Here is a 25555-nt window from a genome sequence, read left to right as displayed (position 1 = left end):
GAAATACTGGTGGTTGGCTGGTAAAGAATAGGTTTCCGTTCTGGTTACAGTTATATCCGAGGTACTTTGAGGTAATTTTCCCTAATTCCGGTGAACTGGTACTCAATCCCGGGATAGTTCCTGCTTTGTGTCAGTCCGCCCAGTGAATTAGATTGTGTATGTTTAAAAGGTGAAAATATGAATGGATAGATGAGTCTGTATAAGTGGCAAGAATTAATAAAATGACTAAGCAGTTTTTTTTTTTTTTTTTTTTTTTTAACTCTTTCGTTCTAGTTTATGTAAAAATCAGAATGGGTGTTGATAAAAAAAAAAAAAAAAAAAATGTTTAATGCCCCGCCCACATGAATTGGTGTAGAGAAATCTCCAAAAGACTAGCTGCAGTTTGTTGAAGGGACGGGTGGTCAGCAGCACCAAAGGCTCATTTATCCTCCCTCCAGCTCTGTTGCACTCCCTGTTGCCTTCTGCTTTGCCTTGTGTTTTATTTATTTCTTAAATCAAGTTGTTGCTCAATGTTCTTGATTTTTTTTTAAGCCTGACAAGGTTAGAGGAGAATGGTCTACTGACTCTGAATTGCCTTTGGTACCTTTGTTTCATTTGGTGGCTTTAGGATGTTGCTGTCCAAAGCTGCCGTTCTTTTTCTTGGTCTGGAGTTCATGCTGTAGATTACTGTCTGGTTGCTGTGGCAACCAGAGCTGCAGAGATTTTTTTTTTTTTTTTTGTACTGGGAAACTGCAGCTTGTCACCGTGCATTTGAGCTCCATTGGAAATTAAGTTCCCATGCAGAAGCACATGGAGGGCAATGGCAGTAGCACTCATGTGCGCTTCCACTTGTAGACGCTGGAGAGCTGAAGGGCTGATGTGCAAACCGTAACTGAAACTCAGCAACATGTATTCCAGCAGTGGGAGGGTAAGGAGCTATGCATTCTACACCCGAACTTGGGACTCCCGGCAAGTAAGATGCAAACTACGTTTAGTACTGCTTGCTATTCTGGAAGTGTTTTTAACATGTGCTGTATATGTTCTTAAAGCTTGATAAAGTTACCAGTTTTTAACCAGTTTTTATTAGATATTTTGCAGTGTGTGCTTGTTTATATGTGTAAGAGCTGAATAATCAGTGTATACTCTATGTCAGTGTATATAATGTTACACAGTATCTGTTTGTACATATGTACTTTGTGGCAAATATATATTAGGTAAAAATTATGAGTAATTTACCAAGTACACTAGAAAGTATGGAGTAAGTGGCCTCTGGTTTCCTTGCTACATTTTGGAACAGGATGGGGAAATTTGGTCATTGAGGTCAGCGTTTTAACATAGCCAATGTGACAGTGAGCACCACTGTAAGCTTTTGATGGACTCTCCCTTAATTTTAAATCTTATTTATCTGTATGTATCTATAATATATACAGTATATTCTAAACAACTTCAAGTAATCTGTGGATTTTCTGAACACACTTTACACAGTACAGGATCCTGAGGAGCTAAAGCCTATCCCAACTGCAGCTGTTGCAACATTGGAACAAATCCCAGTTGGGACGCCAGTCCATTTCAAGATACACTCCCACACTCATTCATGTCGAGCCAGTTTAGGTCCAGAATCAACTTAACGTGTTGCGGATTCCCTGGAGGAAATTAATGCAATTGCAGAAAGAACATTCAAATGCAACACTGCCTTCTCTGCCAATGTATATTTCCCTTAAGAAGACATGGCAGAATACAGTTTTAGCTTTCTTTTAGATTTCAGTATAGCTATGGTTTATTTTCTGTGTTCATAAGAATTAGTAATGAATGCTTTGAAAACACTTCGTTATATTTTTTTTTCTGCACCTCCTGACTCGACAATACGAGGAAACCCCAACATATGTTATGTTGTTTGATTCATCCTAATATCTAGTTATGCAAGACATCAGGCTTTATGGGGTTCAACTCCTATTTTTGGCCTTCTATACCCGGGAATCCCTTATTTTTAGGCCATTTTTGGATGAGGAAGTTACATCTTTATGATAAAGAGTAAAGCAATAGGTTTCACAGGCAAAGGTGACCAGAAGGGTTGTACTGTACATACCACATAAACCAACCCAAAGGCTTCTCCTCCTTACTGGATATGAAGGGTCAAATTACTTCTTTTTGCAAAACTTTGGAAAAAAAAATGGGGACCAGTAGTATAAGCTTGTCAAGTGTTGTTTTTTTTCTGATCATGAATATAATCTATTTGATATCTGATTCTTTACTGGAACTCCTAGTCCTGTAAGTGCTACTCCCAGAAGGTTAAAAATGCCTCATGTTAAACCTAATGAGATGTTGTTTTTAGGGTCAGTGGTTACACATATGCTGTTATTTTTAATTTGTGATCCTTTACTAAGGATCTAGCCCTCTATAGACCTCTATCAGAGGGTACAAAAATGACAAATTTCTTTTACAGCTGAGAATATTTAGACTTTGAACATTTAAATTGAGGCATACATTAGAATGCTTCAAATATATGACACAGCTATTTTTGTTTATTATATCTTTCTGTTTCATGAAGTAAATCATTACATTTCTTATGAATGGCTAATGCTTATTCAGACTTTTTGTTTTTATCAATGGATTGTATTTATTTTGCTCAGTTTAGGACAGGTCAGTAGGTTTGTTAAACAGAATTATAAAATGTGTGATGAGTGAGCACTTGTGTTAATTTCAAGTACATGTATTACTATCGTTTAATTAGAAATGTGTTACTTTTTAACAACCTTTTAGAAGAAAATACATGTGATTGGAAACAGCAGTATTCTTAACACAAACACTAACGTGTGGTAAAGTTTAAAGAAAAACTAAACCATACCAAACCATTTTATAAGCTTGATTTATCCTCTGCAGTGTTGCAGGGGTCTGGAGCCTATTCCAGCAAGCATTGGCTTCAGTAATAATCTGATTAAACAAGGCCCAATTAAGAAATTGGTTGATATTCAAATAGAATTTTCTAGGAATAAAATTTTTTAGCCACAATTGACTCTCCAAGACAGGGTTTACTAATTGCTACCTTACTGAATACAAACATGCTGAGGGGAAAAAAATGATCAAATCTCATACTTTCTCAGGTACACATTGCCTTGTCTTAAATAGAAGCAAGGTACAGAAACAGAAAGGTCAAGGAGTTATGCATTAAAACAAAATCTTGTTGGTTTTGATTTATTCATGTACATCCAAGTCAAATGTCTTTATTAGCTTGATTTTGTTCTCAACCATTGATTGTTCCAATTTATGTGTATATTGGCAAATCTTTAAATATCCATCAACAGTATAAGAGTGGTTCAGTGCCTCCCTGTTTATACAGTTTGGCATAAATGAATGGGATGCTAGTATAATTGTCAGAGTGGAGGAACTTAACCTTGTAGAATGGTAGACCATCATCAGAGCAGGTTTTCCCTTGGATAACTGTGGATGGCCCTCTGAATGAGGGGTGCGTGTGGTTATTTTACCCTTGGAGAATCATGGACGATCATCTGAATGAGAAGGTGTGATCAAGGATGATCCCCAAAGCAATGAAGATTGCTTAATAATGAAAAGCTGGGAGTCGAAGTAGGTATCCCTTAAAAAAAATCCAGCACTTCTGGATAATGCAACAATATTCAATTCATAAAAAGTTAGTAATTTTGAAACTTTAATTGGCAAAAACATTTTTTAATGACAGAAAGAGTCACAATGCAAAGTATGTTTCCACATCCTACTTATTATTAATAAGAGAATGGAATTCACTGCTGGAGGATTCAGAACAGTTCTTCATTCAGCAATTGTCATCCTGCCATTTTCATGTTTTTCTCAATGGAACTGTTACTAACCTTAATCCATAATACTGTTCTAACCATAAGAATATGAGCCAGAGTTTAGATTTAGACACATTAAATTAATGACCAACATTTTCACAGGTAGGCCTGAAGCTTAAACAACAGAATAACTTTCCTTTATTTCTAACTTGGACCATCTGAAGGACTCTACAGAATCAGGGAAGAAATGTCGAGTATAAGAAGAAGGAATGTGTTTGAAGTATTGCAAAGATGTAACATTTAATTTGAGTACACATCCCAACCTGTGTACCTGTGATTTGATGGCAATTATCTCAACTAAAATTGTTGGAACAACCACTGGACAAGATAAAATAAATAAAATTAAAACAATGACCACTGTCTTTACCGAAGGTTACTCTGCCATTCATCCATCCATTATCCAACCTGCTATATCCTAACACAGGGTCACGGGGGTCTGCTGGAGTCAATCCTAGCCAACACAGGGCGCAAGGCAGGAACAAACCCCGGGCAGGGTGCCAGCCCACCGCAAGGCACACACACCAAGCACATACCAGGGACAATTTAGGATCGGCAATGCACCTAACCAGCATGTCTTTGGACTGTGGGAGGTAACCGGAGCACCCGGAGGAAACCCTCGCACACACGGGGAAAACATGTAAACTCCACACAGGGAGGACCCGGGAAGCGAACCTCGGTCTCTTTACTGCGAGGCAGCAGCACTACCACTCTGCCACGGTGCCACCCTGTTCTAACCAGCCATGCCCAAATTCAATTTTTGTTCTTCCTTCAGTCCTAGCAGTGCACAATTATTCTTCACCAGTGGTTCAGTCTGCCTGTTTAAGAATACCTCAGCACTTTGTTTCCATTGTTTTTCATCAGTAAGAAGTTTTGGGCACCTATTCACATCCTGAACATCCAATTCAGTGAACATCCAATTCAGTGTTGTAACAGGTCCGGCCTTGGAAACAAGCTTGGACGGGCACCAGGCGAACATTTTACCGGAGCCATGTCATTAATGTTGCGCTCCTCAACATTGAACCTCCACTAGTAAAACCACAGTCCCTCACATGTATACAAACATCAAGACAAACATTTATGTAACGAAGCATTTGCATCTGGTTAAATTCTGTCCGTTAATCTTTACTGAATTCTGAAAATCTGCTATTTTTAGTACTTTCAGGATTCATTCATTGACAATTTGTCTGTTAGATATTTAGATCACCATGGAAGACAATGATATTTCAGTTTTGTCTATCATGCTATATAGAGTAGAATACTTTTCCCTTTTCAGTTTAACTGGAACATTATAGAAGGAGTGAAGTAAATCCACTGCCTCACATAGGGCAGTGGTTTTTGGGGTTTATGTTACTCTGTGATTTTAAAGTTTCTTTTTTTTTTAAACTGTAGAGCAACCGTCTTGAATAGAGCATAATTTTGGGTAGACCATACTGAATGCCATGCCCACCAATGGATGTTTTTATCTTCCAAGCTGATAAAGTTTTTAAAGATTAAATATTATTTATTTTATTAACAAATATGGGTACATGGGAAGTCAGTTTGTTAGAAAATCCACTACAGACCCATATTATGTACAGAAATCAAAAGATTGGTGTGACATTGTGCATCAGATGCTCCTTGATCACTTACCTACACTAATTTGACTAGATGTTAAAAAATGCCCAGGGATTGCATTGAAGCTTGATAATCATTCTACTTTTAACTTATCTGAGAAGGGTCAAGGCTTTGGATAAAGTTTTTTTTGTTGCAATGTACTATAGAGACATGGGAAGATGGTACATTTTCTCAGAGCTCTCAGTCCTCATATCCATTATATGTTTACTCACATAATAAATCCTTTTGATTTTTCTTTGGTGAAAGTGCCACAATGTCTGACACCTGCCATTAGATTTGGAGGGTTGTCAGATTTAACTATCTATTCAGTGATTTTTTTGCACAGTTTGCCCTGGATAAAACCACTTTGTCCCTCTTTTGGTAGTCTTTTTCAACTGCATAGAATCATTCTCCTGCTTTCAAGATTGGTTGCATTTTGGTTGACTATTCTGTAACACTATCCATAGTTAAGTACACAAGAGGGGCATGAATGTGTCATGTAGTTTTGTAATGGTGAGTAAATTTATGTAGAATAAACTATTGACATGTTCATATACATTCACACACAAAAGAAGATGTTGATGTAAAATCTGCAGCTCAAATACACTCTAATTAGTGACTGGGTGTACTTTGGCCAAAACAACACCACATAATATAAACCTAATCCAACCCAACAGATTTAAAAAAAAATATTTAGATATGACCTAATTTGAAAACAGTCAAATGTTGCTTCTGTTTTTGTTATTTTGCTTTATATTTTATGTTGCTTAAAATATGACAAGACATTACCACTCTGTTTAGGATGTATGCAAGGCTGAGAGGAAAGTATGTGTTGACCTCTCATATTTGAGTGATTGCATCTTTTGAACTTTTTTTTTAATCAAATTTTTTTGTCTTTCCCTCACTTGTATTGCAGGTCATTTTTGTGCAAGTCAATCCAGGAGAAACCTTTACAATAAGGGCAGAAGATGGCTCCTTACAGTGCATCCAAGGTAGGATGACAAATGGCTTACTGTATCAACACTTGAATGTGATTTAAAGCCAGATTTTGAGAATATTATCTTTTATTTGCTGGATTTGAGGCTGTGAGTAGGAGATCTAAAGAGATGACATACTGTCATTTCAGTGCAAACATGGCAGCAGTGAACTAGTTCCACAGAATATCATACATGTAACCTCTTTGTTGACCTGCATTGTGATTTCTAATTTGTGTATCAGAATGTAGTAGTGCTCAGGTCACATCTTGAACTCTCATTTTATAGCTGTTAAATGGCAATAAAGAGCAACCACTGCTGTCTTTGGGGGGCCATCTGTGTGCTTGAAGGCCTAATAGTTTCTGCCACCTTGAACTTCGTATAAATTTGGTAATGAGGTGGCTCAGTATGCAAGTAAATGCAATTTACTTAAAAATGAGGTTGTATTGTAAAAAGTGTTGAATATAAATTAAGGTTTATTATGCTCCTATTGTGTAATGGGCAAGTAAGACTGCATCCAGAGATGTTCGGGCAGCTTTGGTCACCATGGTGCAAAAAAAGACAAAGAAGCTTTAGAATTTCTGTTGAGACCAGCAAACAGCTGCATGCTGGGACTGCAGGATATGTCATGCTGACTAGCTATGGAAGTTAAACCTGTTTAGTCTTGAGCAGAGAAGGTTGCATAGGGATATAATCCAGACCTTCAACATTTTCAAAGGCATTGACAGAGGTGATCTTGCAGAACTCATTCAATTAAAAAGCAAATCACATACTCAAGGACACAGATGGATTTTAAGGGGGAGCAAATTTAAGCTAGGAAGCCCCTCTTCACACGAAGATTTATTGGAATATGTCATTTAGTCGAAACAGAAATCCTGACAATTTTTTAAGAAACGTATGTTGATGAGATGCAAATAAGCTTAGTTGACTGAATGGTTTCCGGTTTGGGAATCTCCATATGTTCTTATGCATGCGACTTTATCTAACTACATGGCAAATCTGTGTTTATTAGCAAAATTTTATGCTTGTCTACCTGAACTGAGTCGTGCGTGGAATTTTGGAAATAATTGCTTGATATTTTTTAAACAAGTCTCTGCTGCTGTCTCTTTTTCTCTTGATTCTTGAAATGTAAGGTTTTGGTAGGCCTAATTAGATTTTGTCACATGTCTAAGTTACCGTCATGTCATTTTTGTTTTGGCTGGTTTTAAGATTGGCCATTGTGTCAAGGAAGTGGAGTCTTAAGAAGACATTTTCTGTTTTGCATTTTGGACCATGTGCCAAGCTAGTGTTGTCAATAAATGCTAATAAATCAATGATAGTCTTTTTAACTAAATTGTATCACAAGGTTTCTGCACTGCTTTGTATATAAAGTCTAGGGTTACGCCATATACCGGTACTAAAAAATTACTGAAAAACCCAATTTTTAAAATCGTATGGTTAATTTACTTGCCACCTCATGCTCAGTATTGGCATGATTATAACTCCAAGGGAGACCCGTAATGCTCTTTGTTTCTTCAATTTAGTATACATATTGAATCACTAAACTGGGACCCCTTTCTGCTCTGTGAATTAATATATTTGTATAAATGCACCGAAGACTCCTCTTTAAGACTTGTGTGCAATATACAGTATTATTCAAGCACATTATGACCACATGCATAATGCAGACATTTTACCCATACCTGCGGACATCTGCAGGACTGAACTTACGCTCACACCTGTAGAAAAGTAGTTTTTGAGCACCATCTTCCTTTACAGTTCAATTTTCAGGTTATGACTTTGTCCGGTGAGTGACTTTAAATTTAATCATTCACCTGACACCCATAAGGATTTCCAATTCCTGATGCTGTACAATTGTTTGTTTTTATTTAATAATAACCAAATTAAAAGTCGTATAAATGGTTGTGCTTACGCATACGCAGCAGGGAGGTGCGTGTGTTTGCAGACTGGCATAGTGAAGAAGCTCTCAGACAGTGGAGTGGAGGAGTTATCTATTACTTGCTTTGGTACCGTTTTGATGCCGGTCCTGAAGTCTGGAAGCTCGCATCGATACCAAAGTCAAAATTTTAGTAACAGTCTGACACTAGTAAAGTCCATGGAAAAAGACATCATCACACATCTGTGTGGAAGATCATGAGGCATCCTAAAGATCATTTCACAGTATCTCCATATATGACACTGTGCTGCCACACTTTACAGAGATGCTCGCTCCCTTTTTTCTTACCCTCTTTCTGTATTGTCTTTATTTTTTTTTGTACCTTTAAAGATGTAACCCTTTTTCTGTCATTCCTGATGCTTTTCTGCCTTTGTAAATGGTTTTCTCTCCAGCCTTCCCATTTGTTGTGCAGCATCTTATTACTGGGTTCTGCTTTTAGTTCATTGTTACTTGGCTGTTCCACTCAGTTTTTCCTCAGTGCTGCTGTTCTTCTGATTATTTTTCTGGTATGCTATCTTTTTGCCTCACTTATTTATTTATTTTTTATCTGCTTTACTCTTTGTTATAATGACTCGTCTTTTGTTCAGTCTCACCAGCTCATTGGGTTGATATTTCAGCGCTGACCCCTTTTTCTTACTTTAGTGTCTTGCCGCACAACATTCATAATAATAGCAGCAGAGTGAGATTCCCTGCTTTTTTCCTAGTTTCTCCTTTGTAGACCTTGCAGACACGTTGGCAAGGAGAGGACCCTTCAGGAATGGTTAGCAGCTGCTTCTGATAAGCGAGTCAGGGGCAGGTGGTTTATGATTCATTGCAGTGACTTACTTGGGTGATTTTTCTTTTCATTTTTTTTAAGTCACTGCCTTTGCTTTTTTTAAAGATTGTAAGCAACTGAGCCATTTCTAAAGAGTCTGAAAGGAATATCAAAGATTCTTGGAGTTCCAGAAGAAACAGCCACATGCTGATATAAAAGTGCATCACAACTAGCTGCAGTCAGGTGCTTTTAAAGGTCTGGATGTAAATCCCACTTCTGCCAGCATTTTAACTCTACTTGCACCCGATTAGGTATAAATAAAACCACTGATGTATGAATTTCCGTGCAGACTGAAAAGAGGGCAAAAGTCCCACTATAAAGTTTTTTCTATAGGGTGATGCAGAAATGCAGTCTGTATGTACATGTGGCTTATGATGACTTGCAAGAGCAGCACATTGACAGAGAAGAGTGCTTAGACTTGGTAAAACAAGCACAGCTTCTTATCAGAATGCCAGTTTGCAGCTGGCTTCACAGTGCACACCAGTCATTATCCTGTAGTTGGAAAGGAGCTGCTTTGTCATTTGTCTCAAACCTCAAGGCAGCACCCTACAGTTAGGTTTATATTAGGAAACAGTTGTTTAAGTTGTGGACTCTGGGCCTAAGGAAATCATAGCAAATATGTCTGCCAGCAGGGCCTGCAGCCACATGTTTGCAGAGGAATCTGTTGATTTACTTGAGCGTGTGCGTAACATTGCATGGTCCCTCATGGCAGCCGTGTCCAGACTACCAGTAAATATCCAGTGTTTCTGCTCACAGACACTTGTACGCACATGCACAAGTGCTGTCAGGGGAGGGACAGCTGGGACAAACGCAAACCACAGTCTTCCTGTCAGGCATTACAGCCTTGACTGTTCCATGTATATTTGGCCAAGCGGTATACTCCCTGCTGACTGTCTTGGAGTTGTTTGTTTCGGGATGCAGCAACACACTTGCAGCACATTTAGATCGCTTGGCAGCTCTGCTTTTTACCTTTAGAGGGTACAATTCAGAAATGCATTGACATGGGTTGAAATTCTCAAATAGGGTTTTGGAAGCTCGAGGAGAGTGTGATGCTGTGATTTAAGTGAGTTAAAGAGGCCTTTCCTGTGACCAAGTGACATGAGCTCCATAGTGGGTGATGAGACCCCATCACTCTAGGGCAATCCTTTGCAGGGGCATTTCACACAGTGCAGATTTTTACTGAGCAGATACAACTCTTGAGGTGTGTATATGTGTGGGGATGGATAACCTACTAATGCCGATGATGTCATTTACCTTTACTTATTTCGCTCATGACTTTATCCAAGATGACTTGCAACATGTATGATACAATTGGTTACATTTCTTTTGGTTTTCCAGTTGGAGCACAGGCAGGTCAAGTGACTTACTCAGGGTCACAGAGTGTCAGTAGCAGGATTTGAACCCACAACCTCTATGCCACGCTTTTCTTTGAAGAACATTGATACTCGTATTTGTAGAAATGAACTTTTGCAGTAATCTTTGGTGCACTGTGTTAAAGGTTTCACATTCTTTATGTATACTACATTGTAGTTTCAATGATTTTTATCGTGGAAAGTAAAATAACATGGAAAGTACTTCTATGAAACCTGAAGCAGCCACTTACTCCCTGGAAGTGACTGTAGTGATTCATCCTGTACACTGTCTGGATCTCAAAGTCGGAGGCATAGTAGCATTACAGAAAGTACATCCACCCTTCACTTTTTATATCAACAATCAACCATTGTTTTAAATTGCATTTCACGGCTGAACTGTCTTAATATTTATCTCACTAAAATAATGGTCATCCTATACTTCACCTTGATTCGTATGAAATCTTCACTACACCTCAGATGTATGCAAATGGGCACATGAGTGCTATTCAGAAACTTCAAGTATCGTGTACTGGAATAGAGATTTGACATTAAAATTGGACAGAAATCCGCTGTCTCCACACACAGTTTTAACAAGAAGTTCAGTACAGTCCATACCGTAAACAGTAAAACAGTACAGTAAAACATACTAAGGTGTAGGGGCTAAGACACTGGGCTGTAAGCCACAAGGTTGCTGGCACAGTTTTTAACACTCAGAACAGTGGCGGTTTTAGGTATGGGCGACGTGGGCAGCCTCCTTGTGTGGCAACTTGCTGGGGGTAGCATCAAGCGCCTATGCCAATAAAATTTAGAATAGTGATTACAGCCTGAACCAGTCAATCCATTATAGGTGCTGTTAATGAAAGTTAAGGAGCGGATGCACCAGACACCAAGTGGGTCATCGAAGTCTAATACTGACTACTCGCTATGGGCTTCGACAGGTACTGCCTCAGAAAGTCACTGTGTTCAAGCTGTAAAATAAATAAACACAGCTATAACTTTTGAAGAAAGTGTCAGCCAAATACACAATATCTGTAATAAAAGGTGTACCATTTCAAATTATCAGGGTTAAGAGGATGAAAGATTTTAAGATGTGTGAAGATGCAGGTAGAGTGGGATCAAAAAAGAAATTAAGAGGAGAACTGATGGAAGCATTTCTAACTGAAGGGTGTAAATAGAATCGATTCCAGTTGTTACTTTGATATGACTTCATCAATGAGAACAGAGACACAGTGGGAAGCTGGCTTAAGACTAAGCACTATTTCAGAAAATTATAAATCTGTAGAAGCAGTCATTCAGCATTGTAGCTATAAGTAACACCTTGATCTGGTTAAGTTGGTTATGCTAGGAGCTGATAAACTGCATTGGACAAAACAGTAGTGGACTTTGTTTTTCTAAAAAGAAATGTGTAGTTTCCCATCCACCCTTCTGCTAAAGTTGTAATGAAAATGTATAATTTCATTGTATGTAATAAAAAACAGAAATAAGCTCTAAATGATGTATTCCTTACCTTACTACTTGTTAAGGTACAAATGCTCTCTGTTCCTGAAACCTTGTGAGGAACAAACTTCCAGTGTAGTTATCATTACACTTTATGAAAAGAAATCTGGTTTGTTTTAAAGATGTCCGTATGAGTGTGTACAAGACTATCTTTTTTTTATTTCTTCATTTTTTCCTTGCTAATAGGGATATAGTACAATTAAGTCTAGAATGTGATCATCCATTGCTAAGTTGGTTTGCAGGACTAACCATCCAGCTTTGCGGGGCTAAGCTTTCAGATTTCTCTGTGACTGCTTTTATTTGCTTAACATCACTTCTATCACTGTGCAGTGCTCATACTCAATTAAGATGGACCAGCTACAGATACCCCCTATATATGCAATTCAGTGCATTTCCATTAAGCACACTTTTACTTACAATCGCATCGTATGCAATAACAAATTTAGAATGAAAAGATAAAATGCTGCATAATGTTGAAACATGAATATTGAAATTTGCCAACCTACGTACTATTCATTGCCCTATAGTGTAAGAGAACGCGCTGTTTTATGTTATACATCGCGCCCCTTCCTCATTTTGCCACATGCATTTTTGTGAATTTTAGTTTATTTCACTTTGCTTAACAGAAGCTTCACCCTACCTGCACAAATACTTTCATTTAGCATTATATATATATATATATATATATATATATATATATATGTATATAAAAAATATATATATATTTATATATATATATATATATATATATATATATATATATATATATATATATATATATATATATATTTTTTTTTTTTTTTTTTTAAATTTATTTACTCTTACTTCTCATATGTGGATGTGCCATTTTAAGACATTATACTGATAAGTGACTGCATAGTTCTGTAAACCCTTGCTGGGGTTCATCTTCCTTTAATTACACATTGTGTTCACATGGTGCAATGCGGGTAGTAGATAGCAATTAAACAAAGTTTACATAATTAACACAGTGGGGGAAGCTACAAAGAATCTAAAAAAATAATAATCATCTTTCAGCAGCCACTAAGGGATTTGTGGCAAAGAAGGAAAAAGGGTAAGTAATTACCACTAAGAGCAGAAGCTAAAGATGGCAATTTTTGGTTTCCTTTTGAACTGGATCACTTTTGCTTGTACCTGACTGTTACCAGTTGCCTAAAATAGCTGTGTGAGAATTCTGCTATATGAAAATCATCAAACTTTGTCATCAATGACATATGGCACCTTCAACAAAACATCACATGTCTGCTTATGTTGAATAACAGTTCATGTCTTAGTAGCTTATCATAGGATTAATTTAGCTAGGTAAGAAACTGACTAATGTTAGCCTGACTGACAGTGATGTTGATAATATTAATGGCTATGGAATGTTCTTAAAGTTCTCAATATGCTACTGATGTATTAAACGTCCCCTTTGCAAGGATTTCCTTGTTCTTTTATAGAAGTACACCATACCGTCTCATCTTTAAATATAAACCAAATTCACCCAAACCTGTATGAAACATTTTTTCTTTTGCTTGGATCTATGTATTCCTCATGTTTTAACCATTTTTCTTTATATAAGAGAAAATAAACTGAATCCATGCATTGTTTAATTTCACAATTTTTTTCTGCTATTGGTGAGACTAAGTCACTATTCACTTTACTCATAAGGTAAAGTGTCACTTTCTGTATTTCGCAAAATGGCCTTAATCTCTATAAAATCCAATGCCTGTCTGTCTATATGTCTTTCCATCTGTCTTTCTGTCTGTCCACTTTTCACGAGAGAACTACTTAACGGATTTAGATTGGGTTTTTTTTCTATAATTTGCTTGAACGTTTCAGTTGATTTCTCTCATTGCGATAAGTATCATAGTTCACTTGCGGTACTGATCTATTTACGCAAAACCTTAGAGAGACAAAGTGGGCCGAGGGGAGGGGGTGGCCCTCCTCAGTCACACGCCAGCCTCGGGCTGTATCTTACATCTGCTTAGCTAGCAAACAGGAGAACTACTTAACGGATTTAGATTGAGTTTTTTTCAAGAATTTTCTTGAACATTCCTGTTTATTTTGTGATTGCTCTCATTGCTCTTGGAATCATAGTTCGCTTGCAGGAGCGATATATTTGCACTAATCCAAGACAGCGGCTGCGGGCCAAGGGGAGGGGGAAGCATGACGTCAGGAGTGGGGAGTCGGTCTACCTCTGCATTTTGGAGTGTACCTTGCCACTGCTTAGCTAGCGATACCTTTTTGTTTATTGATTTTTAAAGTTTGTCCTGTTTCACTACTACATGGGTGGATCCACGGGGGACTGCTTGTTATTTATAAAGTGCCCCTGGATTTAAGGTTTAGTAAATGAAAAAATCCCAGCCACAAATCACCCAGGACAACCCCCCAATCTGCTTCCCCCCCAATATTTACTATGTTCCATTCATCCATCCATTTTCCAACCCGCTGAATCCAAACACAGGGTCACGGGGGTCTGCTGAAGCCAATCCCAGCCAACACAGGGCACAAGGCAGGGAACCAATCCTGGGCAGAGTTCCAACCCACCGCAGTATTTACTATGTTGCATACAGTATATTTTTTACTTCTGTCCAATTCATATATTATGCTTATTCCAGAACAAAGTAATTGTACCCTAAAGTAATTGTAATTGTGCCCTAAAGTTCTGATGAATATCTATGTTGTGACAAGCTGAGTTACTGTCTTGCACCCAAGAGAGTACGCTGAGTCCAAAGGCTTCAAGAAAACCAACTTTATTTCAATCAAAACAGGAACAGTCAGGCTAGTTATTCAAACGTGAGCTACCACTTTGATACACGCAGACACAGCAAACTATCAGTAATGGGGCCAGGGCAGTGGCCTGGTTAGAATGTTCCCTGTATTAGCCATCAGGCAACAGATGCGAACTTGCATTTGTCTCATTTGTACTGCAGACATGCGGTTGCCTCACCAATGGACTAGCAAGCTTCAACAGACACGTCAACCGTGTTTCGCCGTGTAGCCCAGTTGGGGAGCGTCTCAAAAATCTCACATATCTATTGTCTTTAAGTCTACCATTAGAAATCATGTATTAGGGCCGGTGTAGTCTTGCAGGGCAGACTTGATTCCCAAATGAGAATACACCTCTGAGGACATCTTGTTAAAAAGTTTGTAGTGATTAAAAGCAAAAATCTGCCACTGCAAAGGATCCCCCACAGTGCTTCTTCCTAAAACTCTCACTCGCACTTTAAACTGCTGGAGATTTAGGGAGAGAGCAAAAGATTTGATGATGAGAGAAAATAAAAAGCTAAAATTGCTTTTATCAAATCAGGAGCTCAGTAGCACAAGGAAACTGAAGATTTATGATCAATTTGTACATTATAATGAGTGCTATGACAGAGGAGACAAATGCATACATGCACGCAGACCACTGCAGCTACCTGGCTTCACACAATTGAGAAATGCTTCTGTCTGCTAAGATATTGTTATGTCATTTTAACTATTAAATCACTATATCGCATAACAACAGCAAATCAAACATTGTGGTCCATGGATATACTACACGTTTAAACACTATGGATGTATTCTACATGTAGCCTGTTGCGTTTGCAATTTCAAGTTGATTGAAATTTATCTTCCTTTACTTATTCATTTGGATGTGTGGTCAGAAGGTGCGCATTGTGCAGCCTTGTCCGTGCTTTTACTGGTATCGCCTGGCAAATTTGTTGATACAGGTGATTTGAGTGTTGAAATCTGCATCTCCCGTGGCTGTTTGTTATCAGCTCTCTTAACAGCAGTCCTGTTAATGGGATGTGCCGCACAGTTTACTTCGGATGCATATTTTGCAATTCGTATTTTCACAAACATAGCTGCCAATTCTTTCAGCCTTACTTCGACTCCTAGACTACTGTCGTAAATTTGAACAACAGAGAGCACACACAGCACCTACAGCAGCATATCGTTCACTTTTACAACTAGTCTTTGACTGCCAGTATGTATTCTGATGTCACCGAAACGTTTTTTGCTTCCAAAAGGTTATGTTTATTTTTAACACTGGCAGTGTGTTCTCTGCACATGGAACAGGCATGTATATGTTTAATTAAGGGTCTTGTCAGGAAATTTTTTAGCTCTTGATAGTTTATCGTAATCAGAAGCTTGCTCTCTGTCAGACCAGGTTAACGAGGACTCCTTTGCTTTTTGCAGTTCAGAACACCATCTCAAATTTGAGAGCCACCTTCATGAGCTCTTGGACTAGTTCAGAAATGTTACACTCCATCTAATTGTTCTGACCAATGGTCTTAAGCAAAATTAACTCATTGTTGTCTCCAGACATATATTGTTCGTCTGACTCAGTGAGAATAAGGGTTGGTGAAAACGTGATAACTGAACATCTTTGAACCAGGATGACCTTGGATTGTATGTAACCACTAGAACATGCAAAAAGTTCCTTCAACAATAAAGAATGACATGTTTTTCATTTTTACAGACACCTTTGTGAAATTGACAAGAAACAAACATTATTTCTTCATGAGGCTGACAGTTGGTCTAAGTTGTCTTCATGGATGTGACAGACAGAAAGATGCTGCCATTGACGTTTCAGAAAGGCTCTTATACTCTCATTTGGAAGTATCTAGAAGTGACAGGGGAAACACCATTAAAATGAGGGAACAGGTTATGCAGCTCAAAGAATCTGTATCAGTATGTTTCACATCCTACTGATGCTATGCCCTTCAACATCAGTGGAAAATGTGTTAGATCTCTTGCTGCAGACTTAATTTATAGTGCAATGTTTACTGTGAATGACTGTGTTGTATGTGGGATTTGTGCAGTTTGGCCTTCTTTTGACTGGTGTTAAGTCATCCTTATTAGTAATTCCCACTTCCCCCTTTGAACTAATGACCAGGGGATTTTTTACTTGGAAAGGTGTTCAGTCAATCCATCATAGTCAAACAGCACATTGTAATAACAGCAAATGTTGTGGTGATCTCTTTTCTTTCTTGTTAGGAGAATGTAACTGTTCTATGATATGCTTAGGAGGTCTGCTCATCTAATATATGGCCTTTCATGACAGGAGTGCTTGCATGAACTTTCAGTTGTGTTCCTCATTCCAGACTTGTCTTAGACAAGTCAATGCATAGTATCAGTGCACGCTCCCAACCTCCTCCTCCTCCTGAAGAGTCACAATGGCTGCTAGAATAGGACCTAGCTATGCCAACATCTTTCATCATTCATTGACACTTGTAGACCACTGAATACCTGAAGGAGTGGCTTCTTACTTATATTATGGTTAGTTAGATCTACTTGCACCTTCACAATTGAATGCTGTGATGCACAGAAGAGTCTTGGGTTCAAATGCCATGAACAGTTATTGTCTGTATGGACATTCTACATATGGCAGTGTGAGGTGTTTATCCATGTCACATTGTCACTTTTCTTCCCATGTCACAAAAATTTACATGTGGTGTTAAAAGGTACCTTCAGTTAGTGAATAAGCCCTGGCCCAGAAGACCCTGAACTAGATAAAAAGTGAGTTGGACAATGGATGAACAGACCGAGGGACATTCAGTCTTGACTATTGCCATCTGTTATTTATCTTGAGTCTGGTCATCAGTGACATTGATCGAGTGAGAGCTGAATACCTCCAATTAAACTGACTACACAGGCTATGAAACAAATTCTTAGATGCTGTTTTTTAATTTTGTAGAAAACCTTTGATTTGTTTCTTCAAGGCTTCTATTAGTGACAATTTCAGTTTGTTTTCCATGAGTGCAGAGGGAATCTATCTTCTGATAAGATCAACATATAAGAAGCTACTTGCCTGGGAGAACATCTAGTTGTGGCTTTTCTTTGCTCTCCTCCTGTCTTAAGTGTTGCACCCATTCTAATGTCTTGTATTTCAGAGACATAAAAATTGGTTAGGAAACTGAGCCTTTGCTGTGAAAATTTGGCACTTGCTGTGGTTTGCTGTCATTTTCCTTTTTCTTAAAAGTACAGATTTGTTTTGTTTGAGTACTGACTGCTGGGCTTATCCCCAGAACCAGTTAACTCACTGCTTGTTGCACTCTTCTGCACCGCTGAGCTCTGTGATTTGGATTTCGTTCAGTACGTCTTTAAGCAGAGTGACTTTTTTTTTTCTTTTAAAGAAGGTTGGAAAAAATGCTAACCAGAACTCCACTTGAGCTTAGGAACCTGCAACTTGCATAGAATATGTAGCTTCTGTCTCGGACACGCATCTGGATTTATAATGAGTGTACAAGAGATAGAGAAATGACACTGAAAAATTGAAAAGGAGTGGGCCATCAACTGTTTAGGTAGTACGCTAATCCAGTGTAACACAAAGATTGCTGCGTATGGCCTCAATTTTACCTGGAACTCTAGAAAATATTTCTCTCTTTATTTAGCTGGGGGTTGGTGGGTTGGTTGGTTGGTGTTGGGGCAGAAATGCTGGAAAGTTTCATGTTTAATATTTATCAATGTTATGAAGCATTACACAGTTAGGTGATGTTTCTCTCTTGCTCTTTACTAATACAGAATGGCATACGACAAGCAGGAAGTAATTAAAGTGTAAAGATTATTGTTTTAAAATTTTGTGTGATACATTAAAATTCTGTAGTGACAACTGAATAGCTTTTTAACCAAGCACTATTTAACTCTTTACCAAGAGACATGTCTCATCACTTTTCTCTGGAACTTCCAGCACTCCATTAAAGTGTATGGGCTCTTTGCAGCAAATAAAAGCAAATCAGATCTGTTTTCTTGTCAAGCAAGTTGCTCTTCTGTTTCACATTGTTACACTTCAAAAGCTTCTAGGCCCCTTTGTTTTCAATTTTACAATACATTCTGGATTCTTTACATCTAACGGGAAATTTCAGAAAAAATTTGGCACTTTTTAACATATGCACATTTTATTACAATACAAATGCTGAGAGCAGGATTATGATACTTGAATGGCAGTCTCTAAATTAGGACTGTTCTTGTGTGTTTCCACCCATTACCTGAACCACTTGATCCAGTTCAGGTTTGCTGGGAATCAGAGCCTTTTTCCTGGAGCATTAGGTGTAAAGCAGGAAACCAACCCAGTAAATAATGCCATTCTAAATAATGGGTGCGCCCACTCTCACTCACTCATATAGTCCTCAGTCATCCTACTCAATGTGTTTTTGGCAAATGGTAGGAAAAACTGAGTATATCTCAATAAATGATATGCATTTGTTTGTGTGAGTGTTTATAAAGAGTCATTATAAAGATTATGAGGTCATCATTGTCACGTTCGCACCATACAGTGAAATTCTTATTTGTTAAGGGTTAAAGGTTGTTTTATGCAGAAATGAAAAGAAGATTAGATACATTGTTTTGGCTGCATAGGAAACAAGAAATTGGCATAGTTTAGCTGGGTGATGGATGGAGATCAATGGAGGGTCCTGTGGAAGGATCATTTTGCAGAATAGGGAAATTTTGTTTCATCACCTGTGGGAAAGAAAGAGAACGTTATGATGGAATGGGAAGACCAGCAGAATGCAGGTTTCATTACAGGGGTTCCTCTTTGAGTGGCTGTTGCAAACTCTAATACTGGGTAAGTTGAGGATCCTGTCCACAATATGAGAAGGGTATCCTTTATGAATGAAGATCTTCCTCATTCTGTGTGCTTCATTAATGAAGTCATCCTCATGACTGCAGAGATGATGAAGTTTAAGGAACTGTGAAAGAAGTGGAGAGTTTTAAGTATGCCAGGGATGGAGAAGGTTTTAAGTCCTGGAAAACTAATAGGAAGAGAAATATCTGAAAATGGTGGAGTTGTGGTAGAAATGTTGTGAACTTGTGAACCTGAGAGATGGAATGGAAACTAGTAAAACCATTAATGAATACTTGTAGTTGGCTTCTGAAGCTAGAGATGGCACCATCACAATCATGAATATATCTTTTTTCACAGGTCCGGTACAAAGCCTAGGTTGGAAGAAAAGAAATGCTTTTCCACTTAACTGAGAAAGATATTGGCTATAGCTAGGTCCTATGCTAGTAGCCATTGTGACTCCTCAGGAGAAGGAGGAGGTTGGGAGCTTGCACTGATACTGTGTGTTGGCGCACCCGCCACAGAAATAAAAGGCATTTTAAAATCGGGACACTTGATTTCAGAAGGGATTTTAACAGCAACCTAAGAATGTTTTTTAACTGTGATCCTTCTTTACCATATCCCTCAAATCCCAAAAGTGTATTGAAATGTGACTTTATGATAAAGCTCCTAGGAGAAAAAGCAGTATTATAGAAGTTAATGGGAATGATGTGTATGTTTAATATGAATAATCAGGCCCAAGCACAGCATTCAACAAGATATTTTGCTCAGCCCTAATGAATTTTTCCACAATAGGTATGCTGGATCCTGATCAAAAGTCCCACAGCATTTACAATATAATCCACATTCACCCAGTGCAGGCCTGATTATTTACATGCACACTCATGCATGTTCATTACAGTGAAAAGTCAAACAAACTAAAATTGCCTTAATGAGCCATCAGGCAGAGCTATTTGCGTCACCAAAATTGAGCATGTTAATGTGTACTGCTTTAGTCAGGACTCTTATAATTCCCGAGTATGTACACAGTTAAGATGCTTTGTAACGTAGTTCCCATGATTTCAGTGGGTAACATACCTATCAGGCACCAACTTATTCCACTGCTTTGTCTTTAGCTTTATTAAATATGAACACTGCTTCATGCTAATCAATACAATCTTTTTAATGACAAAGCAGCATACAAGTTTTTTTTGTGCAGTCACAACAATGAAATGCAAGAATATGAGGAAACAGGAAAGATTATGTACAAATTTGTGGCCTTTGGACAGAAAAGGAATGTAAGCAAGAAATTCACCATATGCATTTTGTACTAGAATGCTGACTACTGCAGGAGTAGCTGTTTCATATGAATGCGGGTTTCTTCCCAGTAGGCTGCAGAATCAGGAGTTCGGGATGCTGACCTCTACTGATCACTGTAATTGGTGGTGGGAGCTGATTAAGAAATAGGTTAGGGATTATCATACATCCATAGTTTGTAAAAGTAGAAAGTATTTGTAATAACTTTAAGACTTGTACAAAGCAAGTTGAACCATACTGCACATTGCCTTGTATATTTTATGGAGTTTAATGTAGTTAGAAATGTAAAATACAAAAAAAGGGGTACTACCTGCAGATCCTGAGCCCGGTATTTAATGTCACTCCACTTTGACTTTGTTGAATGCTTTCTTTTCTGGCACACAGATGCAAGTAACATTTGAAAAGGGGTATTTGTGTGGTCGTCACTTTCCATTTAACATTTTCCTGCTATGCATTCTCATTGAAAAAATAAGGCAACAAGTAGATAGGTGATAGAATTCAGTGCACAAACAATGCTGCATACTAGACACATCGCAGATCATCTTCTAATTGTGTGTGAATGAACACATTCAATTGAAGGTGGAAAAGGTTTTTGATTTAGAAACTAGTCTGGAAAGGTCTTGCATAGGTGAATTTGTGAAGTTTTGTTTTATATGATCTCTAAATCTTTTTTGACTATTCAAGCCGTTTATATTGCCTCTAATGTCCAGCTAGGTTATTTTGATTTTTTTTAAACATGCACTGCTTTTCCTCAAAGCAAGTGGACAATGACTGCAGAGGCACTAAACACGAAAAACGGGGCACATAGTGATTTGTAAAGAGGATAAATGGAACTGTGAAAAAAAGAGAAAAGGGCATGGATTGTTCCCATACATTGTAAATGGCTGCTTTGTTTTGTCTGCTTCTTTGGATAACTTGATCTTCCTTAAATTCACCCAATGAAATGTGATTCCTATATGTTCTTTGACCGACTTGTCATTCATATGATTCACCACAATCCTGCCACTGTCCAGCTCTTGGTAGATACATTTTTTCACAGAGTTACTTTCTAGAGTCAGGATCTGAATGAGGATCACATGCTTACACCAATAAAAACCAGACTCCACTGACCACCCTGTTGGTTGGACAGGGATTTCCTGTTGCTCTGTGTGGTGTCCAACAAAAACTCAGGGGTGTGCCTCATACTAATGGGAAATTTGAATCTGGGAAAACATGTTTGAGCACATAAGTATTTCTAGAATTCTAGAGAAAGGTGCTTCATCTTTGTCTCATTAGCTCACTGATAAGCAGAACCCGAGTGAAAGCAATGTCAGATGATTATTGCTCTTCTGTGGGTATATTTATCAAGCTAAACCCTCAAGGCAACCAATAACCTTTGCATACATCCTTCTTAGGCTGCTCAGAAACTAAAATATCTCACCATCCTTTACATGTGCTCAGATTTTCCATAGGTTCATTTGCAGATGCTCAATCACTGGTAACTGTGTATATTCTGCCCATCAGCCAACTCAGTCATGGCTAAAGAGCTTACATTAATGCTCTCATTTTTCTCTTTTAGCAGCAATGCCCAAGGCAAACAGTTGACAAGCTATTAGCTGTCTATTTAAAGCATACTGTGTGTGTGTGTGTATGTATTTTGTATGTGTGTATATCAATTGTAAAACAGATAGAGTGTTGGGGTCCATAATTGGATTCCTTGTTAAATTGAAATGGTTGGTATAAGATGTTAAAAACCGGGTGGCTTGTTTCTGGGCTTCCTTATTCTGAATAGCTAGCTTTATTTCCTTTGGAAGCAGGTTCTTGAATAAATGCTGACCTTCGGTTTACTTGTTTAAGTAGCAGATCGGGTGTTCAACTCCAATCCTGGGGGGATACAATGTCTACAGGTTTGCATTCTAACCGTTTTCTTGATCAGTGACTGGTTTGTGCTACTAATTCACTTTTTTGCCTTAATTGCAATTGCCTTGTTGTTTAAGACTCAGACATTCCAATTGTTTCATTTTTTTCTTAATTAGTAGCTAAACAATAATCAGATACAAAACAAGCTAACACATGACCAGCTAACCAGTGTCCATTATACAATATTTGAAAATAAAGGAAGGTGGTAATGGTAATCTGCTCAGGTCTATGAAACATTTTGACAGTGCTCTTCAGAAAAATTAACTGTTTGGAAAATGTCTACTGTGGCAGAATCAGAACATCAGCAAGCCATGGAATTATATAACTGGTTTAGTTAACAACAGAAATCGGCTTCTAATTAAGAAACTGGTTGGTGTGCAATAGTTGGAGTTTGAGGCTCCTGACTTAGCTGGTCTTTTGTTGGCTCATCTCATATCTCATTTTGTATGTCTACTGTTTAAAAAAAGTCAAATATCAACAGACATTGGACACTAATGTAGAAAGTGGCAGCCATGGTAGACCTCCAGGATTGGAGCAGGATACCCTTTGTCATTGGTTCTTCCAACACCACTCTGTTCCCCTGTTATTCTTACCAGTTAAGAGTCCCTATAATGCTCCCTAGCTATGTGCATCTGACAGTATGTATGTATGTTAATTTATTTGTATATGTGAGGTGTGAGTGTTTAATTCCCGGAACACCTGTGTAGTGCTACCCGTTCTACAAAGTGCTACTTTAATGCTGGAGCTGTTGGAAGTGACGTAAAGATGTTATGAACAAGTCAAGTGACTATGAGTGACATAAGAAGTTCAAGGAGGGGCAAGATGTGAATGACAACACCAGACCTGGATCATCCATCACGACAAAGCTCCAAGCCATGATGCAATCCATGTCCACGACTTTCCAGCTAAGAAAACAATTACCAAATTGGTTCATCCACCCTATTCACCTGACTTAGCTCCTTGTGATTTCTGTCAATTCCCAAAATTAAAAGCTGAAATAATAATTCCTTTAATTTATATAGTGCTTTTCTCATTGCGCAAATAACTTTACATAGTGAATGGGGAGCAATTTCAACCACCAACCCTATGTGCAGCATCCACCTGGATGATGAAACAGCAGCCATTTTGTTCCATTACGTTCATTACACATTGGCTGTTAGGTGGTGAAGGGGTGACAGATAGCTAGCCAGTTAGAGACAGGGAATGATTAGGGGGCCAGAATGACTAAGCGGCAGTTGCCAATTTAGCCAGGAAATTGGGATACACCTTGCTCTTTACGAAGGATGCCCAGGGATCTTCTATGACCACAGAGAGTCAGGAACTTGGTTTTATGTCTCATCTGGAGGATGGCACCATTTTTACAGCACAGTGTCCATGTCACTGTACTCGGCATTGGGATCCACATTCAGATCAAAGGGTAAATGCCACCTGCTGGCCTTGCCAACACTGCCCCAAGTTTTTTCCTGATTCATCTCCCATTCAAGTACAGTGGAACCTCGGTTCACGACCATAATTCGTTCTAAAACTTTGGTCATAAACCGATTTGGTCATGAACCGAAGCAATTTCCCCCATAGGATTGTATGTAAATACAATTAATCCGTTCCAGACCATACGAACTGTATGGAAATATATATATTTTTTAAGTTTTTAAGCACAAATATAGTTAATTAAACCATAGAATGCACAGCGTAATAATAAACTAAATGTAAAAACATTGAATAACACTGAGAAAACCTTGAACAACAGAGAAAACTAACACTGCAATAGTTCATGCTATAGCGCTACCAACCGCTGGCTTAAAAACACTATTTTTAATGAGTTTTAAGCACAGGGAAAAAAATTCATAATTTAATAAACCACCAAGAAAAGTAACATTGCAACAATGCACGCTACGAACTGATCGCTGTAAACAGAAATGAAAACAAAATCAAGCCCAATGCATTCTTTAACTGCCTTCCTACCTTATGCGTCCAGCACTCTCTCGCTCGCGCTGCCTGTGTGTGCGTCTGTCTCTCTTGTGCTGCTTGTGTGTGTGTGTCTCTCTCTCTCTCTCTCTCGCTGCCTGTGTGTGTGCGTCTCTCTCTCTCTTGCGTTGCCTGTGTGTGTGCACGGCTCTCTCTCTCGCGCTGCCTGTGTGTGTGCGTCTCTCTCACGTGCCTGTGTGTGTGTGTGTGTCTCTCTCTTGTGTGTGTGTCGCGCTCTCTCGCTCTCTTTCTCTTGCTCGCTGCACAGGAAATGCACAGGGAGAGACTGAACATGTACAAACCGAAAGGGAAACTGGCTTGTTCATATACCGAGTGTGTGGTCGTGAACTGAGGCAAAAGTTTGGCGAACTTCTTGGTCGTAAACCGATTTGTACGTGTACCGAGACGTTTGTGAACCGAGGTTCCACTGTACTGGCTGGGCCAGATTGCTTGGCTTCAGGTGGATTACTTTTTCTGAAGTATATGTGGTATGACTACTGCTAAAGATTTTCAGAGATTTCTGACATCCAGCGTAACATAACAAAACAATTCAAGGGCATTCCAGAAACAGAATTCCATGTATGTTACCAGCAATGGCAGCATCTTATAATTAAATGTGTAGCTGTGGAAAGAGATTACTTCGAAGATAGTGCAATTTTTAATCCTCTGAAGTCTTTTCACTTGTTTTACTTTAAACTTATAGTAATAAATGATAATTTGTGATTACATTATATCTGTTTTGATTGATTCATCCATGCATTATTGAGCCCACTTCCTCTAGTTCATGGTACCAAGTATCCCAGCAGCACAGAGCACAAAGAACGAACCATTATGGACCCCACTGAAAACCATGAGGCCAATTTTGAGTCATCAT

At 38.4% G+C, this 25555-nt stretch overlaps 1 protein-coding gene across 2 annotated transcripts in view; it reads left to right on the top strand.

Moving 5' to 3' along the window:
• fndc3ba (fibronectin type III domain containing 3Ba) overlaps positions 1 to 25555 on the top strand; it is a 532014-nt gene that overhangs the window by 176701 nt on the left and 329758 nt on the right. For both annotated transcript variants that reach the window (XM_028794708.2, XM_051923036.1), the window contains exon 3: positions 6316 to 6391. In XM_028794708.2, the coding sequence (XP_028650541.2) occupies positions 6316 to 6391 (76 nt within the window). The remainder of the gene's footprint in view (positions 1 to 6315; positions 6392 to 25555) is intronic.

The sequence above is a fragment of the Erpetoichthys calabaricus genome, chromosome 2 (genome assembly GCF_900747795.2).
Source record: "Erpetoichthys calabaricus chromosome 2, fErpCal1.3, whole genome shotgun sequence".
NCBI classification, from domain to species: domain Eukaryota; kingdom Metazoa; phylum Chordata; class Cladistia; order Polypteriformes; family Polypteridae; genus Erpetoichthys; species Erpetoichthys calabaricus.
The sequence above is the reverse complement of the archived record's forward strand: the minus strand, read 5'-3'. Positions and strand labels throughout refer to the sequence as shown.